At 34.6% G+C, this 18,534-nt stretch overlaps 1 protein-coding gene across 1 annotated transcript in view; it reads right to left on the bottom strand.

The window, feature by feature from the left end:
• Positions 1 to 895: 895 nt before the first annotated feature.
• Positions 896 to 18,534, bottom strand: part of LOC107193526 (GTP-binding protein RAD-like) — a 90,101-nt gene continuing 72,462 nt past the window's right edge. Inside the window, exons 6-9 of the mRNA XM_015582992.1 lie at positions 17,489 to 17,652; positions 6,353 to 6,444; positions 5,124 to 5,316; positions 896 to 1,308 (exon numbers count right to left, since the gene is read on the bottom strand). Coding sequence (XP_015438478.1) covers positions 1,073 to 1,308; positions 5,124 to 5,316; positions 6,353 to 6,444; positions 17,489 to 17,652 — 685 coding nt within the window. The 3' untranslated portion in view covers positions 896 to 1,072. The remainder of the gene's footprint in view (positions 1,309 to 5,123; positions 5,317 to 6,352; positions 6,445 to 17,488; positions 17,653 to 18,534) is intronic.

Genomic DNA, 18,534 nt, shown 5'->3' with positions numbered 1-18,534 from the left:
AAAAAAGATATTCGTAAATTTAAATCCGATCAATACGTGGCACCTATTTATGTATTTTGCACAATTTGTTAACCTTATTTGACAACCTGGTTTTGGGATTGTTTCTTTATTTATTATAATTATTAACAATTGGTTCGATTATATTGGACATAGAAATGTTAAAATATTTCGATTTCGACAAATCCAAAAATAATTTGGACTCTATAATTGATAGTTACATTATTATGTTATATTATTATGAAATATTTTATACTTAGACCATTAATGACTTTTTGTTAGATCGAATACTGGTGGTTCTACTGTACATACATACGCGCACGTTAGTTAAGTGACACACTATTGCATTGTTGCACATGAAGTGAAATATTTAACCGAATGAAGAATATAACTATGCTCTCCATGAATTAAGATTATCAGAGAAGTTATACTCGTCAATGTACAAGCTACTACTTGTACATCACATTCAAATATACATCGTACTGTATACGAGGAATTATTTCTTGCGGATAATAAAACCGATTAAATGTTGTTTAATAACAGAACTACCGACGCGATTAATACATAAATATTTTTACCAGAATCGTGAAAGTAATGGATTCTCCAAAAAAGTACAAATTGTTATATTTATTCGTTAATGTATTCAGTTATTGCAACAAACAACAAGCATAATTTTCGAAAATACAATGCTATAAATTGAAGTCATTATCCGTCCACTTTAGTTTAACAATTCTGGTACTTGTAGCATATGAAATAAGTCAAACAGGCAATGCACGAAAATAAAATCCATTAATCTTCATTTTACTTTCTGGTGAATATCGTTACGTAAACGTAAAAAGAGTCCTCAAAGAATCAGAACTCACTGGATCCCTTTCGAACATTTTGGACTCCGTAATAGTGCCTTGAAATACAATCTTTCAACCTCATTGGTAAAAGTGTGTTGAATATATATATCTTTGAATCTATTTCGGCTAATAAGAGCTGTTTAAAGTGAAAGAATTATTAAACAAAAATCCGTCGCTCTGTGTGCAACAGTAATAATGGACCTTTCCCTTTAGAGGTTTCGCCGGGAACGTTAAAGAATAAAGAGGTTCTCGCAGCTCTTCGTTTTCCTCTTGAATCCCAGCAGGTGCTTCAAGATCCTTCTGCGGTGCTTGCTCCTACGTCGTCTGGTCGCTTGGTCCCGGTCCCGTTGCGGATTCAATTGGATCTGCGCCAAAATACCGACCAACAGCTCGTCCACGTGGTGTGCCAGTCCCGAGGAAGTTTCGATGAATTTGCAGCCGCAATTGTTCGCCAAACGTCGGCCAGCTGTCCAAATACGAAACAGAAATTCGTAAAATATTTGCAGTATTTTTCTCTGCTCATAAATTCTAAATCCACTCTTCATGTATTTCATGTTTCGCGTTCTCTACGGATCGTGTAACTTAATTTAATCCTCACACGGCGAGTGTTCCGCGATTAACGCGGCTGGCGAATGCAGGATTATTTTTTACCCGTAGTAAAGGTTTTATTACTTGTGGTTTGAAAGAAAAATTAGTATATACAATATTACAGAATGGCATTATAAATACAGGGTGAGTCACCTAACAATTTCGCCTAAAATATCTCCGTTGTGTTGAATGATACGAGAAAATGTGTAAAGGAGAGAATGTTTGTTCCTATAGGGCAGTTATTGGAATAGTGCAGATTTTTTTCTCAAGGTCATATTTTCTGAAATTTCAAGGTAATCGTCGTTTTTAAAAATAGGATGACGTATTGTGGTTCATGTAACGTTATAGCTAATGAAAAGACAAATTCAATCATGTGTAATAAGTTAACCTTCAGATGACCTTCGGAGTAATTATTCCTCAAAAAGCATATCTTAACGTACGAAGACCAATATTCATGCTTTCCGTATTCTGGTAGGTTCCAATGATGTAAACATTGAAACATTGTCGAAAGATATCTCTTGTTTATAAACTTGTGTCTTTCGACAATGTTTCAGTGTTTACATCAATGGGATGGAACCTACCAGAGTACGGAAAGCATGAATATAGGTCTTCGTACGTTAAGATATGCTTTTTGAGGAATAATTACTCCGAAGGTCATCTGAAGGTTAACTTATTACACATGGTTGAATTTGTCTTTTCATTAACTATAACATTACATGTATCAAAATACGTCATCCTATTTTTAAAAACGACGATTGCCTTGAAAATTCAGAAAATATGATCTTGAGAAAAAAATCGGCACTATTCCAATAACTGTCTTATAGGAACAAACATTTTTTCCTTTACATATTTTCTCGTATCATTAAAAACAACGGCGATATTTTAGGTGAAAATGTTAGGTGACTCACTGTATGGTGTATTTATTATGTAGTGATACTTATTATACTTGGTGTCATGTAAGTGATAGTACAACCGGGTAGGGGGTGACTCTACGTGAAAAAATAAGTCGAAAATATAGAGTAACATTTGTTTATTTGAGTCTTAATTTTCGAGAAAAACGGCGTTAATGATTAATCATAAATGTGTGTATTCGTGGTAGCAAGTAGAAAGGGAATGCTATGAACAGTCACGCGACCAAGTCCTATTCAATTGCACGCGTATCCAGGAGATTTTCAAATTCGATTATCTTGAAAACGAAGTCTTAATGAAAGAATTATATTCTACATTTTCGACTTGTTTTTTCACGTAAAATCACCTCATACCCGTTTACACAACACCCTGTATATTTTACAAATATATCTCGTTCTAAGAATTGTTTTCTTTTTTATACAGTTATATCAATATTGGCTGTTAATTGATTTGTGCGTCAAAATGAACGATCTCGAGATTTGTATCTTACCATAGAAACATAAAAAAGGAATCAGCGTCGTATATAAATAGAAGCGGGACAGACGTGGGGTGATGGAACCGGAATGAGGTCTTCTCGACGGAAATCGATTTTATAGAACGATGGTATTGTGCAATAAGTTCCCTCGGATTCGGACGATATGTAGAGTATATACGTGGCGGTCAAGTGGAATTCGAAAGTGAACAGTAATCAAGTAGTAGTAAAGGGTACGTGTATACATATATATGTAATAATAAAGGAATAAACATGGAGCAACATATAAAACAAATATTATTCTCCATTATATTATGCCAATGTTAAGTAACAATAACTTGCTTACGCTGAAAGAGGATATGAATCAACGTTAATATAGCATCCCTCCCTTTGCGCATTCATTAATATATTTTTTCTATAAAATGTATAATCTGTAATACATTAAAGATATTACATATTTAATATAAGTAATTAATTTACAGAAGAACTTTTAAGCTCGATAAATACAATGAATTATTAAAGTTTATCGAGTGAATTACTCAAATCGTTAGATTAATTAATCACGAAGCTTTCAACAGTTTATAATTTCAGCTGTCTAGAACGATAACTTTTAAGCTCGCATTAAGCTGAGAAATTAGTGTATCTTCATTATCTGAATTTTTAATATAATCGCGACAAAAATTCAATAAAAGTGAGACCCTTGCATCGTTTCATAAATTCCACTCGTCGTCTTAAACATTCCTGTATTTTGTAATCAACAAATCAGTAAATTCTCAGAATTTCTATTATTATTCATGGATAAAGTTAAGTAAATGTTTGCAAAATTAAACGAATAAAAACGTCCAACAATAAGTGCAATATTCAATGAGCTACCAACATTCATAATTGAAGTTTCAATTTTGTTGTCCATGTTTTTTATACCATGCATTCACAGAATTCTCAATTCATTTTAAGACAATGCAATAATTTTAATTAAACTTCGCCAAGTCAATATTTAAACCCTGTGACGATGGGGTAGGTTTTCTAATAGTCTACAAACATACATTGCTTTTTACGCGTTTAATTAAGTTATTTAATTGCAGTCTATTGCGTTAACATGCAAGATCACATTTTAACGAAGAAAATTATTTTCACATAATTATTTACTCAAAAGTATGAATAATTAAACAATAGAGTTGTTTTGAACGTGAAGAGAAATTAGTTCAAAAACACTTTAAAAATTCACAGGAAGATTATCATTAGTAGTTAAACGTGAGGTACCTAAAAGTGACCAATATACAAGCGAATCGCGTAATTAATTTTAATACATTACTTATACATTATTAAATTATTAAATTACTAAATATTCAATTTATTAGGTGCGCCAATAATTAATCCGCTCGCTTGTTAATATGAAGTAAATTCAAATCATTATTCGGTCTGTTCCTTTCTTGAAAATGACGGGTGATTTTGAAGAACAAGAATAAATATTATTGTAGTGAGACGATCAACTCGACTTCCGACAGGACGAATACTGTATTCAATAAAATTTAGCCAATCAGTTACTGGTATATCCGATAAATTCGTATGTTTATACCATAAGAAGATAGTACTGATTGTTCTTGCAGATCTATCAATTGTTAGGATACTCATATGAGCGGTATCAAATCCATAATAGTAATAGTAATAATAATAATAATAATTTTGCGGGCTACGTAAAGAAATACAAAACTCATGTGTTTGGCAATGAAGCACAAACAAAAAAAACAAATTTAATTTATGCACTGCAACAATAGGCTACACTCCGAATCAATCGGATAAACAGAAAATACGTAATTAACCAAAAATTCCAATAAAAGAAAACACAATACATCGGGGCGCACACGTGCCGGTTGACTGTTTTTTTACTCTGTGTGCGTCTATCATTGATTTTCTTTGTTTGGACAAAAACACGCGCTTCACACGGCGAGGGCCCACCACTGACGGTCAGTGACCAAAACAAAGAAGCAAGTCACGCATCTAGTACCCTCTGTATACACTCCATATAGGCATGCTGGAGATTTATTGTAAGGCGCCAAATTCAAGTAACTTCAACAAATAATAATAATAATAACAATAATAATAATAATAATAATAAGAAGAAGAAGAAGAAGAAGAAGAAGAATAATGGTTATTTTCGAAATTGCTTGGTATCATCAAAGAGAAAGATCCATTCCAAGCAGGAAAGGGGATCAAGTGTGCTGGACATCTTGGACTTGCCCAAAAGGACAAGAAAAGGGAAAACCGACGCTGTCCATTCGTTTAAGGGGCTACCACGTGTTTCCGTTACTCACCGACCGACGAGACCTCCCGTTTCCGCTCGAGGTCGACCTTGTTCCCGACGAGGATCACACCGTGGCTGGCCATGTAATCGCTCTTCCACAAATACAACAGCGTCTCTTCGGCCACCTTCATGCTCAGCCGGTCCACCACCGAGTAAACGACCACGTAAACGTCCGGATTGTATGTCGAGCAGAATGTCTCCACCTGTACAAGACACGGAAATTAATACCACCTGGATCCGAGATTAAGGAAATCAGCGAATAAAGTCGAAGCAAGAATTTTAAGCCACGAAAACTGTCCATTGCAGGATAAATAATTAGGGAAATAATGACATTTTTATTGTTACTGTGCGAACTATTATTCTATGCAACAAATGAGCCGTTCACGGGCCAAAGTGACTAACTTCATTATTTGAATTTTTTCAAATTTTACCGCTGAAATTTACGCTTTAACTTTTTCTATGCAAGTCTCCGTGATCCCCCTGAGTCTTAATTGCGCAAGCGAAATTTCTCGCTCACATATCTACGAAACGAAGGGATTTTTATTGAAAATAAACCTTTTAACATTCAACTTTAAGAACTATTGGATCATCTAGCACAGACCTGGAGAAATATTCCTGAATTTGTTCAGATTTTTCGGAAGCGTATAAGAAGAAAAATAGGCTTGCACACCAGAAGACTCGGAGGGGTGACGAAAGCAGTAAAAATAACAATGAATTCTAAATATAAATTTTGCGGAGTTAATAACTTTGGCGAATGAACACCGCAAATAGTACATCTGCTGATCAACCTATTAATACCGACTGATACGAAAGTGTACCATTGTGTGCCACGTATAATTTGCTTTTCACAGTACCAGGTGGCAGTAATTGTCCCATAACATTTGAAAATCAGCCGGAACAAACGAACTCGGCATTAATGGGGGATTTAAGTATTTAATAAATGAATTACTACTTCACAAAATTAATTCAATTCTCATTATGAATGAAATGCGTCGTTCAATGTTTCGTAAATTCCTTACGGCGAATCAAACTTACAACGTAATCTCGTGGACTTTCAACAAAACGAAACTAATACGATGCTCCAGGGAGGTCAAACGCAGTTTTTGAAATAAGAGGAGTAATGATATTGTTACGAATAAACAAGCCCCAGTGTACCCGACACGCGAATTCAGAGATACGATGTGGAGTTTACATAGTACATGGCAACTCTTTTGTGGTTAAGCTTTCGTATATACTCACTGACATCTCCGCAGCGGGATGATCAATGATCTCCAATTCAGTTTCTTGGCCGTCGAGCATCACGGAAACGTTCTTTTGCCCGTACTCCTCGTCTGAAATGGATTTCAACGACAGTCTCATGTTAGTCTTTTTTTTTTTAAATTGCAAACCATTAGGCTATTGGGTATCAAAAGAAAGTAGTTTTATAGAAAGAAAAAGAACTTTTGGTGATAAGTTCTCTCGTTTCGAAGAGACGATGAACTATTTTATTTAATACCATTTACTACTTTGCATTTGTGAAAAATGCTATCAGACATTTATCACATAGTTAAAGTTATGTTATGTACCATAACAATTGCGTAATTCAGTAAATACGACGTGGTTATTAATAATATCTATGAAGGTGTGAGTGACCTTAAACCTCAAAACGGAAATAATTACACAGTTTATTGGAGACGATAATGAACTTTTTCCGTGTTTTATTCTTTTTTCATCAGATCAGCAGAGTTTTGTTTGTATTGTCAATAAATAGACTGTGGTGTTTCTGTACCTATATTTAAACTCTCAAGTTAAATATATCTGTATAAATGGGGGCTTTTAAAGGATAATAGTTCAACACAGTTTTTTCGGAATTTGTACGAAATAATTACATGAATTAAGTGGATGATATTTAGTTGATTTTCCATATATTGTACATACATTCGTGCTTTTATTTACAAATGCAGGATAAATTATTTTTATCTTTCAAGATGTTAATGTTTTTGTCAATTAAATGTTAACTGTAATGTATAATGTTGTTTTTGCAGAGTTTCTGATAATACCGTGTGATGGGGAACGTGTTATTTACGAACGGCTTATAGGTTGTCGTATGCTTATAAAAGGAACGCTTCGAAATTAATAGCTAATTAAAATCGTGCATTAAATTGTACACAGAATTGTTGCGTTGGAAACTTAATTAAGAGAGTGTTGTATGAGAGGAAAGATTTGTTTACAACGTGTTGACCGAATTATTTACGGGGCAACGTTCAATGTTAATGAAATCTTTTTCATTAACTCGTGTATGTTTTGCATCTGCATCGCATACTTCCTGCGTAAACACAGAAATTATAAATAAGTCAGAAATAACTCGTGTTTCATTCAGACATAATCTGCCCAAAAGGTCATGGTCTTCCAAATCGATGCACAACCTTAAATTTTCTAAATCTGTGTACAAAGTTTCGTCATTGCCATTTATTAAAATTTGTTTGTTATTGAAAGCCGTTTAAAAAATATTTAAGAAATTTTTGTATGTTAAATCCTTTAACGATGTATCTTTAATATTAAAATTCCCACAGAAAAATGGTATGCACTTCACCGAAGATCTACGTTGGTTAATTGTTTAAAACTGCAACAATCGCAAAGTATTTCGAACAGATTTGTATGTAAAATAAGCAACACTTTGGGAATATGAATTTTGTTTAGTTATGCAACTTCTTTTCCGTTATGGAAATTCCATTATGGTTCCGTTTTGTTTAGTTATTCAACTTCTTTTCCGAATATTAAATGCTATTCATTTCAATTACATGATAAATCCATTAGAAAATGGAGGGAGAAGAAATTAATAAACAGTATAGATTAGCAAAGCACACTTGGTAAACGGACGTATAATAATGTTCGAATTTATAGATTATTAACATTCATACAATGCAAATTTATGAATATTTAAACGATAGTCTGTGTAATTACGTTGTACTACTATTGATTCCATATTATATGTTTCAGAAACCTGCACACAAACTAATCTCTCAGTAGGACCTACGAATCAGTAATAATACACAAACGTCGAAATTACGTTTATAATGACTAACAATACAATTAAAATTTTTAATGAATTATTTATAATTGTCAAGAACAACCTGAATTTATTTTTTCGAAGAAAATGCAGGTATTTAATTGTAAATATGAAACTCAAATTTGGCGCCAAGTTTAAATACACTTTAAATCGTATACTTTTTTAACTTCAAAGTTAATATGAATCAAAACAAGACCATATTGTTGCATTTGATGAATTTGAAATATTTTTCACCGTTGAAGCATTGTATTTATTCAACAATATGTTTTTTCTGCTTCTGCTGATTTTATCGTAGCGAGATACAGTTTATCAGCCTTAACATGGTCTCTACAAAGTAAATATCGATATTTTGCCTCAAAGGGCTCGAGACTGGGGTTCGAAGGTCTGGTTCGAGGAGATAAGGTCAGGCGTCCCTCATTATTCTCGCGAAAGGCTTTTCATTGTGAGATAGGACACGTATGAAGTATCAAAGTGCATAATAATAAATAAACAATTCTGCTCATTTCTCACTACACGATAATTTGTATTGGATAAATAAAAGATAGGCATAAAGTTTTTTTGGGGAAAACTCAGTTTCCTTATTCGTTAATATCATTTCATTTCACGAAAACGTGAAATTATATTATAGAACGTATGATATTCTGAAATTTACTGTCTCGAGTGACTGAAGTTCATACAAGTTTCATAAATCTATTAACACATCAGCTTAAACTTCACAAATCTATTCCATTTTTAACATACTTATAGTGAAACGGGAACGTGATTGTCGCAAATTTATCTTACATGCTTTTACAGATGTTTTATTTCAAAAGGCTAACGTGTCAGATAATTTTAATGAAAACGTTGCGAAATTTTTAAATGTAGAACTTCAAGTGACATCGTGTCTTTTACACGCTTTACATTTTGCGGAAATCCACGTAAAATTTTGGGATTCCATTCAACACACTTGGGATACTTAACCCCTTGTCTTACGATTTTCTTGACGACTATTCTCTTAAGAATTACTTTACCATTAATAAGTTCCCAGAAAGGAATTTTATTCTTATGGCAGATGTAACATTTACTCTGAATCTTAAATGTTCATACGAGCAAAACGGTATTTTACTTCGACTTAAAGAAAACGAATTATATGAATGTTTATTAAATCCATTTTGAAATCGTCATCACATGTGTGACTCGATGTTGTAAGGCAAGGGGTTGATACGACTTCCAGGTACCTACATATTTAAAACTATACCGTATACGTTACATTTTCTTTTTTAACATGGATTTCGAGAATGAAGACAGTGATGACACTGATATTTACACTCAATTATACATTTTTTGATTTACAGATTAATTAATAATTATGAATTTTCCTCAATTTTCAAATCCTACTTACAACAAAGTTATGTAAGTGGTAAAATCTAACAATATGAATGAGTATAACAGGTAAAAGTTTAACGGAAAGTAAGTCACTATGATTAATTTATATCTGAATATTATTGAAAAGTAATCATTATCATGTTTAATGGATCGTACAGTTTATGACAAAAGAAGAAGACATTTCAAATACGAACTTTCATTTGAACGAAATGAAGCTGTTATCTACATTAAGGATGAAAAGGTCGGGAAATAACATGATTTCGAAGCAACCCTGCAGAAAGAGAATCGTCGGAAGATTCGCGAAACGAACAACAAATAAACTCGGTTTCTTCGGGTACAGAAATTATCTCGTGAAGGGAAATCTGGACGACGGTTATTGCATATGCGAGTAGAAAATGGCCGCTGAAGATGCGGCCTCTCGGCGAACCTGAGAAAATGGGGTAACGTAAATGCATACATAGAAAGCGCCATAAGGTTTGCATCTACTACGGACGTGGATAGAACCCACAACGACTGTAAAAAAAGCGTTACTACGGCAAATATCGATAGTAACTATACAAACTGAATCAATAAGTACTATTATTTAAAATAACTCGTTACCTATTGGTTGTATCAAAAAAACAATTTAAATAATTTATATTGTATTTGAAGGGACTCATCGGATAGATGCAATTTGATTGTTTTATGTCTTATATTTTCTGTGATATGAAGGCAACCTTGATTTTTTTTAATGTCAATGAATTTTTGAACCATTATCCACATAGAAGAGCCTCTGAGGCTCCGTTAATATTTCGTAATGAAAAACATGATAATATATGTAACAAATAAATAAAAATTTAATGTCACTATTTCACTAAATAAATAAATTGAATTAAAACAAGTAAAATATTTTAGAATATTTAATTTCAGCTATTCTGTACTGAGAGCCTTTGAGGCTCTCCTCCATTCTATCCTGATGGAGGTTAATACTGCGTTCTAGCCGATAAAAAGATGAATTCAACGACTTATAATAAGGCGACCTTGAATTGACCTTGGACCTCAAAATCAGACAAAAGATCAAGTGCAATCGTATTGACTTATTTGTTAAAAGTTTATCTCAAGATTAACGCATAGTGACCGAGGGGAAAAAGTGGCGAAGGGGAAGGGACTCTCACTACTTGATACATTGATTTCAAGTACTGAAATAAATGTTAATTTGAATGTTAATGTGGCATAAATTTCAATAATTCCCAATACCAAGTGGTAGGAAGCCTATTCCTTACGTCACTTTTTCCCCTAGTGGAAGCCGAGTTTGCTCGTCGGTGTACCCTCACGGGCAAACTCGGTTTCCGCTAGGGGAAAAAGTGGCGTAGAAGAAAAGTTCCCTACCACTTAGTAAATTTATTTCAAATACTGAAATAAATGTTAAACCGAATGTTAATTTGGCATAAATTTCAGTAACTCCCAAAACTAAATGGTAGGTGGCCCTTCGCCTACCTCACTTTTTCCCCTAGCGGAAGCCGAATATGCTCGTCGGTGTATACCCACGAGCAAACTCGGCTTCCGCTAGGGGAAAAAGTAACGTAGGAAAAGGGCCTCCTACCATTTGGTATTTGGAATTACTGAAATGTATGCTAAATTAATATTCGATTTACCATTTATTTCACTACCTGGAATAAATTTACCAAGTGGTAGAAGCCTTTTCTCCTACGCCACTTTTTCCCCTAGTGGAAGTCGAGTTTGCTCATCGGTGTACATGTATGTACACAGTCGTTCAAACTCGGCTGAGGAGAAAAAGTGGCGTAGGGGAAGGGTTTCCTACCACTTGGTCTCAGGAATTACTGAAATTTATGCCACATTAACATTCGGTTTAACGTTTATTTCAGTATTTGGAATAAAACTACCAAGTGGTAAGATGCCCTTCTCCTATGCCACTTTTTCCCCTATCGGAAGCTGAGTTTGCTCGTGAGGGTACATATTTACAAAGTACGTTTAAACATTAGTAGCAATTAGCTTTACCTGACGTACCTACTGTAAAACTGAACCATAATCTACGTGTTGTTTTTTGCTTGAGAATTGCACATCTAATAAAAATGCTTCCTCTGGCACAAAATTAATGTCAATTTCGTTGTCGCCACTACGTAACGACGAACACGAGGAAAAACGAGATCATTTGGGAATGGAGCACGAACTAACGAACCGAGTGACCGTATTTGGGTTTAATCGAAAGACTCCTGACCTTTTCCGGTCTACGAACGCCAAACGTACATACATACGGGTGAAGAATTTCTCTCTTTAGATATCTCTGATGTCGGCCTCTCAACGTTTATCCTATATTCTAATTACAGCGGCAGAGCACATATTTTCATATGTTCTAGATCCCCAGAATCAAAAAAGCAGTTTTCGGATAATAGAACAATCATTTTCCTGACACTAAACTTCAATTTTTTAAACCGAGATCAAGGAAAATGAGAGTTTGTTTATATTATAGGAACTTTTCAAAATAAGTAACCGTGTAGAATTCGATTAAACTCTTCCCCCTATTATTGTGATACACTCCGTTCGGATAACAGAACGTTCGCATATTAGAGTATTCGGATACGGGAGGCTTTACTGTATTAGTAAACAATTTTATACCTTTTTACTGTATATTCCTTCTGTTTGTAGACACTGTTTTTTTATATTAAAAAGTTCGGAAATTGAGAAAATCTCAACCAGAAAAGTAGGAAAAGAATACATAGTTTAAATTAATGAAAAGTAAAAACTTATAAGAATTTGAAAGCTGAGGAAGCTTAAAAAGAAAAAGCAGTATTTATATCTGAAGATTTGCAGACGATAAAACTCTTTAATGAACGCAGATTTATAAATACAAACTTGTACAACTGACAAAACAAGAAATCAATACAAGTAAAACTTTCAAAAGGAAATGGACAGGTTCGAAGATACACAAAATAAGTAATAAATAAGTAAAGAAACGAAAGGTTACGAGCAATTATTTCTCGAGTAACACAAACCTAATAAATTAATTCGCCGAGAAACGAGAAATATGCACAGATAAACGAATAATTTAACTATAAATAGAACAAAAGTAAATAGTAAACAGGCAGACCGTAGAAAATACCAAAACAGAGGATCAGAGCGTGGACCAACAGGTAGTGTTTACAAAACATTGACGAAGAGGAAATGTATTTTGCACTTAAATTTCCCTCGATTCCCAGAGTTTTTCGATGTACAAACATGCTGGATTGCGTCGATTATGTTATTAAAGTCCAGAAGCAAACGAGCATTCTCCATCCAAAGCAAACATTCCGAGGTCACGTTTGATACGCTTCCTGATTCGCTCCCCTGCCCCTCCCCCTGAAGAATGAAAAGCTTCTAATGCAAGGATGGGGTAACAAAAATGGTTAAAGGTAGATAACAAACAATCAGCATTATTCGACCATTCATCCACCGGATCCTGATGTAAACGAAATCAACCTTCTTCGGAATGGTTCCCTGTTCTAGTACGAATCACAGCGGTGCACCAGCTGTAATTTGCATTCGAGGTCTACGTCGTGTGTGAATACGAACGACCCCTTATCGACCGTCCTGAACTGGAGTCGACTGTTCGGTTTACGACGTGTAAGCCCTCCCAGAGAAGCCGGTTCATTGTTGTACGACGTCTAGACGTCATAAAGGGACCTGCCGTTTATATTAGGGGACATACTCGAGGAATAAAAACACACGTAGGGGACAGGAAGAAAACCCCAAATGTGCCACCTTCCGTACGGTTACGGCCATCTAAATCATTGCACAAAAAGATTCGGATACTTTATCCTGTAATAACTTAGGGATTGACCGGGACTTTTTTAATCTGGAACTACCGTCGAGTAACGGAATACCTATTTTCTATCAGATCGATAAAAATGGCGGGTTTATTAAGGTACACAAAATTTAAGAAATAATTAATCTTTGTATACTGTAATAGAAGCTATGAATTGAATAGAATAGAAGCTAAAAACCCGTTATTTTGACTGCTTCGGTAATTAGTCCTATTTAGCGTTAAGGTAAGAAATAAGGTAGGATAAATCAGGGGATGATAAATTCGAAATGATCACCTGGTTATAATATTGCGACGTTTTCTCAGTTTCGAATTACAAGCTTCCGGTTTTAACCTGTTTAGATTTTGTAATGTGTAGGATGTTGACCACTCTTGAAACTAAGGTAGAATTAAGGGGTGGCACAGGGGCTGAGAAATTCAACAGGGTCATATTATCATACGATAAATCTTGGAAGTTTCAATTATCTTCTAATGTTGTAACCGCAGATTCTTACATAAACACTGTTGTAATTATGAGAGTGTGAAATTTTCTGTTAAATTATAAAATGAAAAAATATGTTCGAAGTAAAGGTCTCCTATATTTTAAAACAACCTGTGTTATACAATATTCAAATAGAACTCCTCATTTCCGGGAGTCGAAGCTATTTTGGAACACCCCGTATATTTCTAAATATATGTATTTGTAAAAATGTAACTATATTTATAAAATATGAACATTTATATACACGGTATCCCATAAGTTACTTCATCATATGAAAATTTAATATTCTTTTTATTTACTAATTATTTGCATTTATTAGATTTATGAAATTATTAACTTGCAGATTACTCTATGGGCACACCTTGCGTATTTAGAAATATATGGGAACATATTTTTCAAAAATGTAACTGAAATATCTAGGAATATATTCCCTTCATCAAGCGTTCCATTTGAATATGTAACAAACAGTGTCTTAAACCACACAAGATTTAATTTTAATATACTTGATTATTATTTTATGTAACGCCTGCAGTCTAATAGTTATACGAAGAATATCCAATTAGGGGAAAGTAGCAACACTTATATAATATCTGTGTGTTTCGTTACGCGATCAAGTAACATTTAATTGTCCATTTTGTACCAGCTGCACCTGGAACCGAAACAATCTACAGTCTTGACGGGACATGCATATTTCAACATCTTCGAACGTACTTCGGTAGTGTTGCCTCATTAGGGAACCACACCAAAGTACGCCTGAAGAGGTTAAAATATGCACATACACCGCTAATATAATCATTGGCCCATGCTTCGTCGAGGGGCGCTTAACGTTTGCATACTGGAGCCGCTTTCTAGGGTACGAAGTGTTATTCGAAGACTCCTAACGCGACGAGCGTGTAGTTACACCCAAACTACCATCTTTGGCGGTGTGTCTGCAGGTGAATCCGAAGTGCTCGACAAGTTTGGTAAATTTTGGATGCGTCCTAATCACTTGAAATAACATTAAGTTCCGTCAGGTGGATTAACACTACCGATGGGATTAACACCGACTGGCGAAACGACATTCAGAAAGCTAGGTTAGACGTTTATAATCGTAAACGTACATTTATTTAATAATAAATGTAATGCTAATAAATCTGAATGATTGCAAATAAATTTTATTTCTTTTCGTAAATATGTAAAAGTCAAGGGAAAGCTAATAGTATGGTGTCATTCTGACTGGCATTTGAATTGCGCGCGCAACGGAAGTCTCTAATCTTTAATTGCTACTACTTCGAAACGGAAATTGCAGATTCGAAAATAGTAACGGACTTTCCGATGTTTTTGTGCGTGATCAGTATTAATGGAACCTATTAAATGAAACAAAAAAGTTAGTAAACATGGTCTTTAAAGTTATTGGTATTTATTTATTCAATACTGTAGCTTGTAAATCAATAGTTATTCAAGACTGTAGTTTGTAAATCAATACAACGCAAAGGCCAAGAACTCATAATCGCTTGAAAGTATTAAACTATATTATTGAGAATATGAACGAAGATTTTGCAAGATATAGATATCAAAATCTCTTGAAATGTTAATCATATTCTGATATGTTTAAACATGCTTACAAATATTAATTTAAAAATAGGATGACTGATTCTTGAAAACGACTAGTGTACCCAACATATTTTATTAAGCCTTCGTTGTTTCTTTAAGAAAGTTTTATTAAATTTATAAATGTGTACCCTGCATGGAAAAAATAGCGCAAATTTAAGTTTTGAAATTTATAGTGATCATATTGTTTCTGCACTTCCGAGCCAAACTGAAACCCATGTACAATATTTTAATTTTACAGCAGAACAAGAATACATCACTGATAGCGCATAATTATTTTTATGGCTACAAAATTCTAGATAATTATAACTTATTTAATATATTAACGTTGCACTTGAAGTAGTTCAAATAATGCAATTTGTTTCATTTATTATGTAACCTAAATAGTCAATAGGGTACTTCGGTACGTAGTAGAGTACCGAAGTAGCATTAAGATGGTGTATATGTATAACTCAATTTTGAAAGAAATGAACTTTGATCAGTCTGACTCGTAGGTTTAGACTCCAACTATGAAATTAATCTCTCAGTGGTGTCAGGTTCTGGAATAATCTTTAAGATATTCGCTGTATCACTTATGACGGAGATACAGATCTTAACCAGAATGTTGATTACCACTCTTGCCACGTAGTTCCGAGAAGGAGGGTAAACTTCGAAAGGTATTAAACGCGGGAATGTTCCGTGAAATCTCGAAACTGCGGAATTCGATTCGAGTGGAAATCCAAACTGAACCGAAACTTTGTTTTGCCTGAAATTACGCCAACTTTAATAACTACAGGCTCCCACTACTCCTCAAAGTCTACGAGAAAGAATTTTAAACCAAACATTAGAGAGGTTGCACAAGCATTCGAAATTAATTAACGTTTATTCGTTAACTGAGTCATGGGACTAAATTACTTTTAACCTGGGGATTACTAAAAATATTATTCGTTGCTTTATATATTTTTTTCCATAGAATTGAGTTGCTTTTATGTTGAAATATGCAGAGAACAAGTTTTAAATAAATTCCGGACAGTAGTTCTGGGAATATGTGGTGCTCTTTTGAAAGGACAATATTAAAATTTACTACGTTATAGGAGTTACAAAACTAAATTATTCAAAATTCGTTTCCTTAAGTTGTTCTTTTGTTAAAAACATCGCCTTCAGCTTTAATCTGACAGATTCTAGGCATTAGGATCTAATATTATAACATTGGACTCTCATTGGATAAACAGAAGAATCACTTTGAATGTGTTTTCAGGCAGCAGGTCAGACCAAGCGTTCCCTTCAATTGCGATTATGACTTACACAAAAGTACTTTGGATACCAGAAAATGCTAAAGTCTCTCAAAATAAAATACATTCTTGTCAACATCTGATATATTAACGGTGTGTCAGCATAAAATTCATGAGGACATTCGACTTTCCTAGAAATCAGCAAGTGATTCCAAACTTTTGGCTGGTAGTTAGTATATATAAAAATAAATACAGTGGACTCGATATATTCTAGCGCCTGGGGTTGTAGAAGAGGAAAATTCTCGGAATCGGCAATGTATCGAGAGCCCCCTCCATGTTAAGTCATCGTAGCGCTGACCCCAGCGTCTGCGCAAGCGCTTCACGCGGCAATATATCAAGAGTCCACTGTACTAGCAAAATTACCTTTGATTTTAAATAAAAATTAAAAAACTACTATTTCAGTTCTTATCTACCTGTGCAAATTTGAAGAAAAATAAGGTTACCAGGAAAAAAGAAACAGTTCCGCAAGTCTACCGAGACTGGTTCAAATTGGCCGCTCCCGGCCACGAAGCGACAAAATGGTGGAAGCGAGGTGCCGCGAAATCTATTCGACGAATCACAGCTAGCGAGCGTTGTTCACTGTTTTAAAACAGCTGTCTGACTGCGAAAAACTTTTTTTCATTTTAGAAATGTATAGATCTTCTTAGATTTAGCAATTTAGGTACTATTAGACATATGGGAACATAAAAGAACCGAGAATAATGTACTAAAAAATGTTCAAAATAATGACTTTTTCGGGGTCAGACGGACGTTTTAAGACATTGTGTGTCGCGGGCACGTAACATCCGCGAAACTATTGTAGAATTTTCTTAGTACTCACCGAGGGACGTGTCGTAAGCGCAAATGTAATCGCTGGTGGTGAACTGCGCGGTGAGGGCGGTCTTCCCGACCCCCGACGCGCCCAGCATGCCGACTTTGTAAGTGGCCACTCGTTCGTTGCTCGTGTCCTCCTCGGCCTCCATGCCGGAGAGCTGCGACGCCAGGCTGGAATACGGAAAAAAAGAGAGAAAAAAACAAATGAGAGCTTGAAAAAATCTGGGTGACTCCGGTCGGAACCGGTATCGATCGGCGACTGCACGGAGAGAAAAATAGTTCATTGTGCTAGCCGGTCTTGGATCTCTTTGTGACTCCTTAGTGCCTCTTTCGCAATGCGTCGTTTCATCCTCCCCAAAGCGGGAAAAAGGAGAAACGAGGCGTCGAAGGTGAACGACCGTGGTTAGAATTCAATTCAGTTCTTTTGGGCTCCGTTGTGATCAGACGCATCTATTGGATTTTTTAAAATAAATTTGAGGTACGAGGTGCGACAATAATGTTTCGAGAATAAGTTATTTAACACCTTCAGTGCTCGCTAAGTTTTAGATAAACGGGCAAACGTGTAAAGTCCGTACTTATTTTATTATTTTATTATATGAATGTTCATAAACATGTATCGAACCCTATTTTTTGAAAAAAACTTCTATGTTTGTATATGTATATGTTTAATAAGTAATTATGTGTGTAAAATTCAGCTAGGCGTGCACAATACAGAATTAAATTATCTGGAAAGAAATGAAAAACAGGACAAGAAAATTTGAATAAAACAATATATTAATATGAATATAATACGTAATAATATAATACGTGTGTAGTACAGAAGAGATAGTCATATTTTATCAAACGTAATGTTACGGAGGTGGAATTTTAGGACTGACCGCAGCAAACGTATTATCATGGAGGTGGACATCAAGGGGTTAACCGTGCGGTGGTCACGGTTTTAAATATTCCTGAAATATACCTTCATTGAAAATGTAAGCTGTCGTATTAATTTTTGCAAAAAAAAAAACATACGAATACGTAAAAACTGTTTGATATACCTGAAATAAATTT

The sequence above is a fragment of the Dufourea novaeangliae genome, unplaced genomic scaffold (assembly GCF_001272555.1).
Source record: "Dufourea novaeangliae isolate 0120121106 unplaced genomic scaffold, ASM127255v1 scaffold6, whole genome shotgun sequence".
NCBI lineage: Eukaryota > Metazoa > Arthropoda > Insecta > Hymenoptera > Halictidae > Dufourea > Dufourea novaeangliae.
This window is presented reverse-complemented; position numbering and strand designations above follow the sequence as displayed.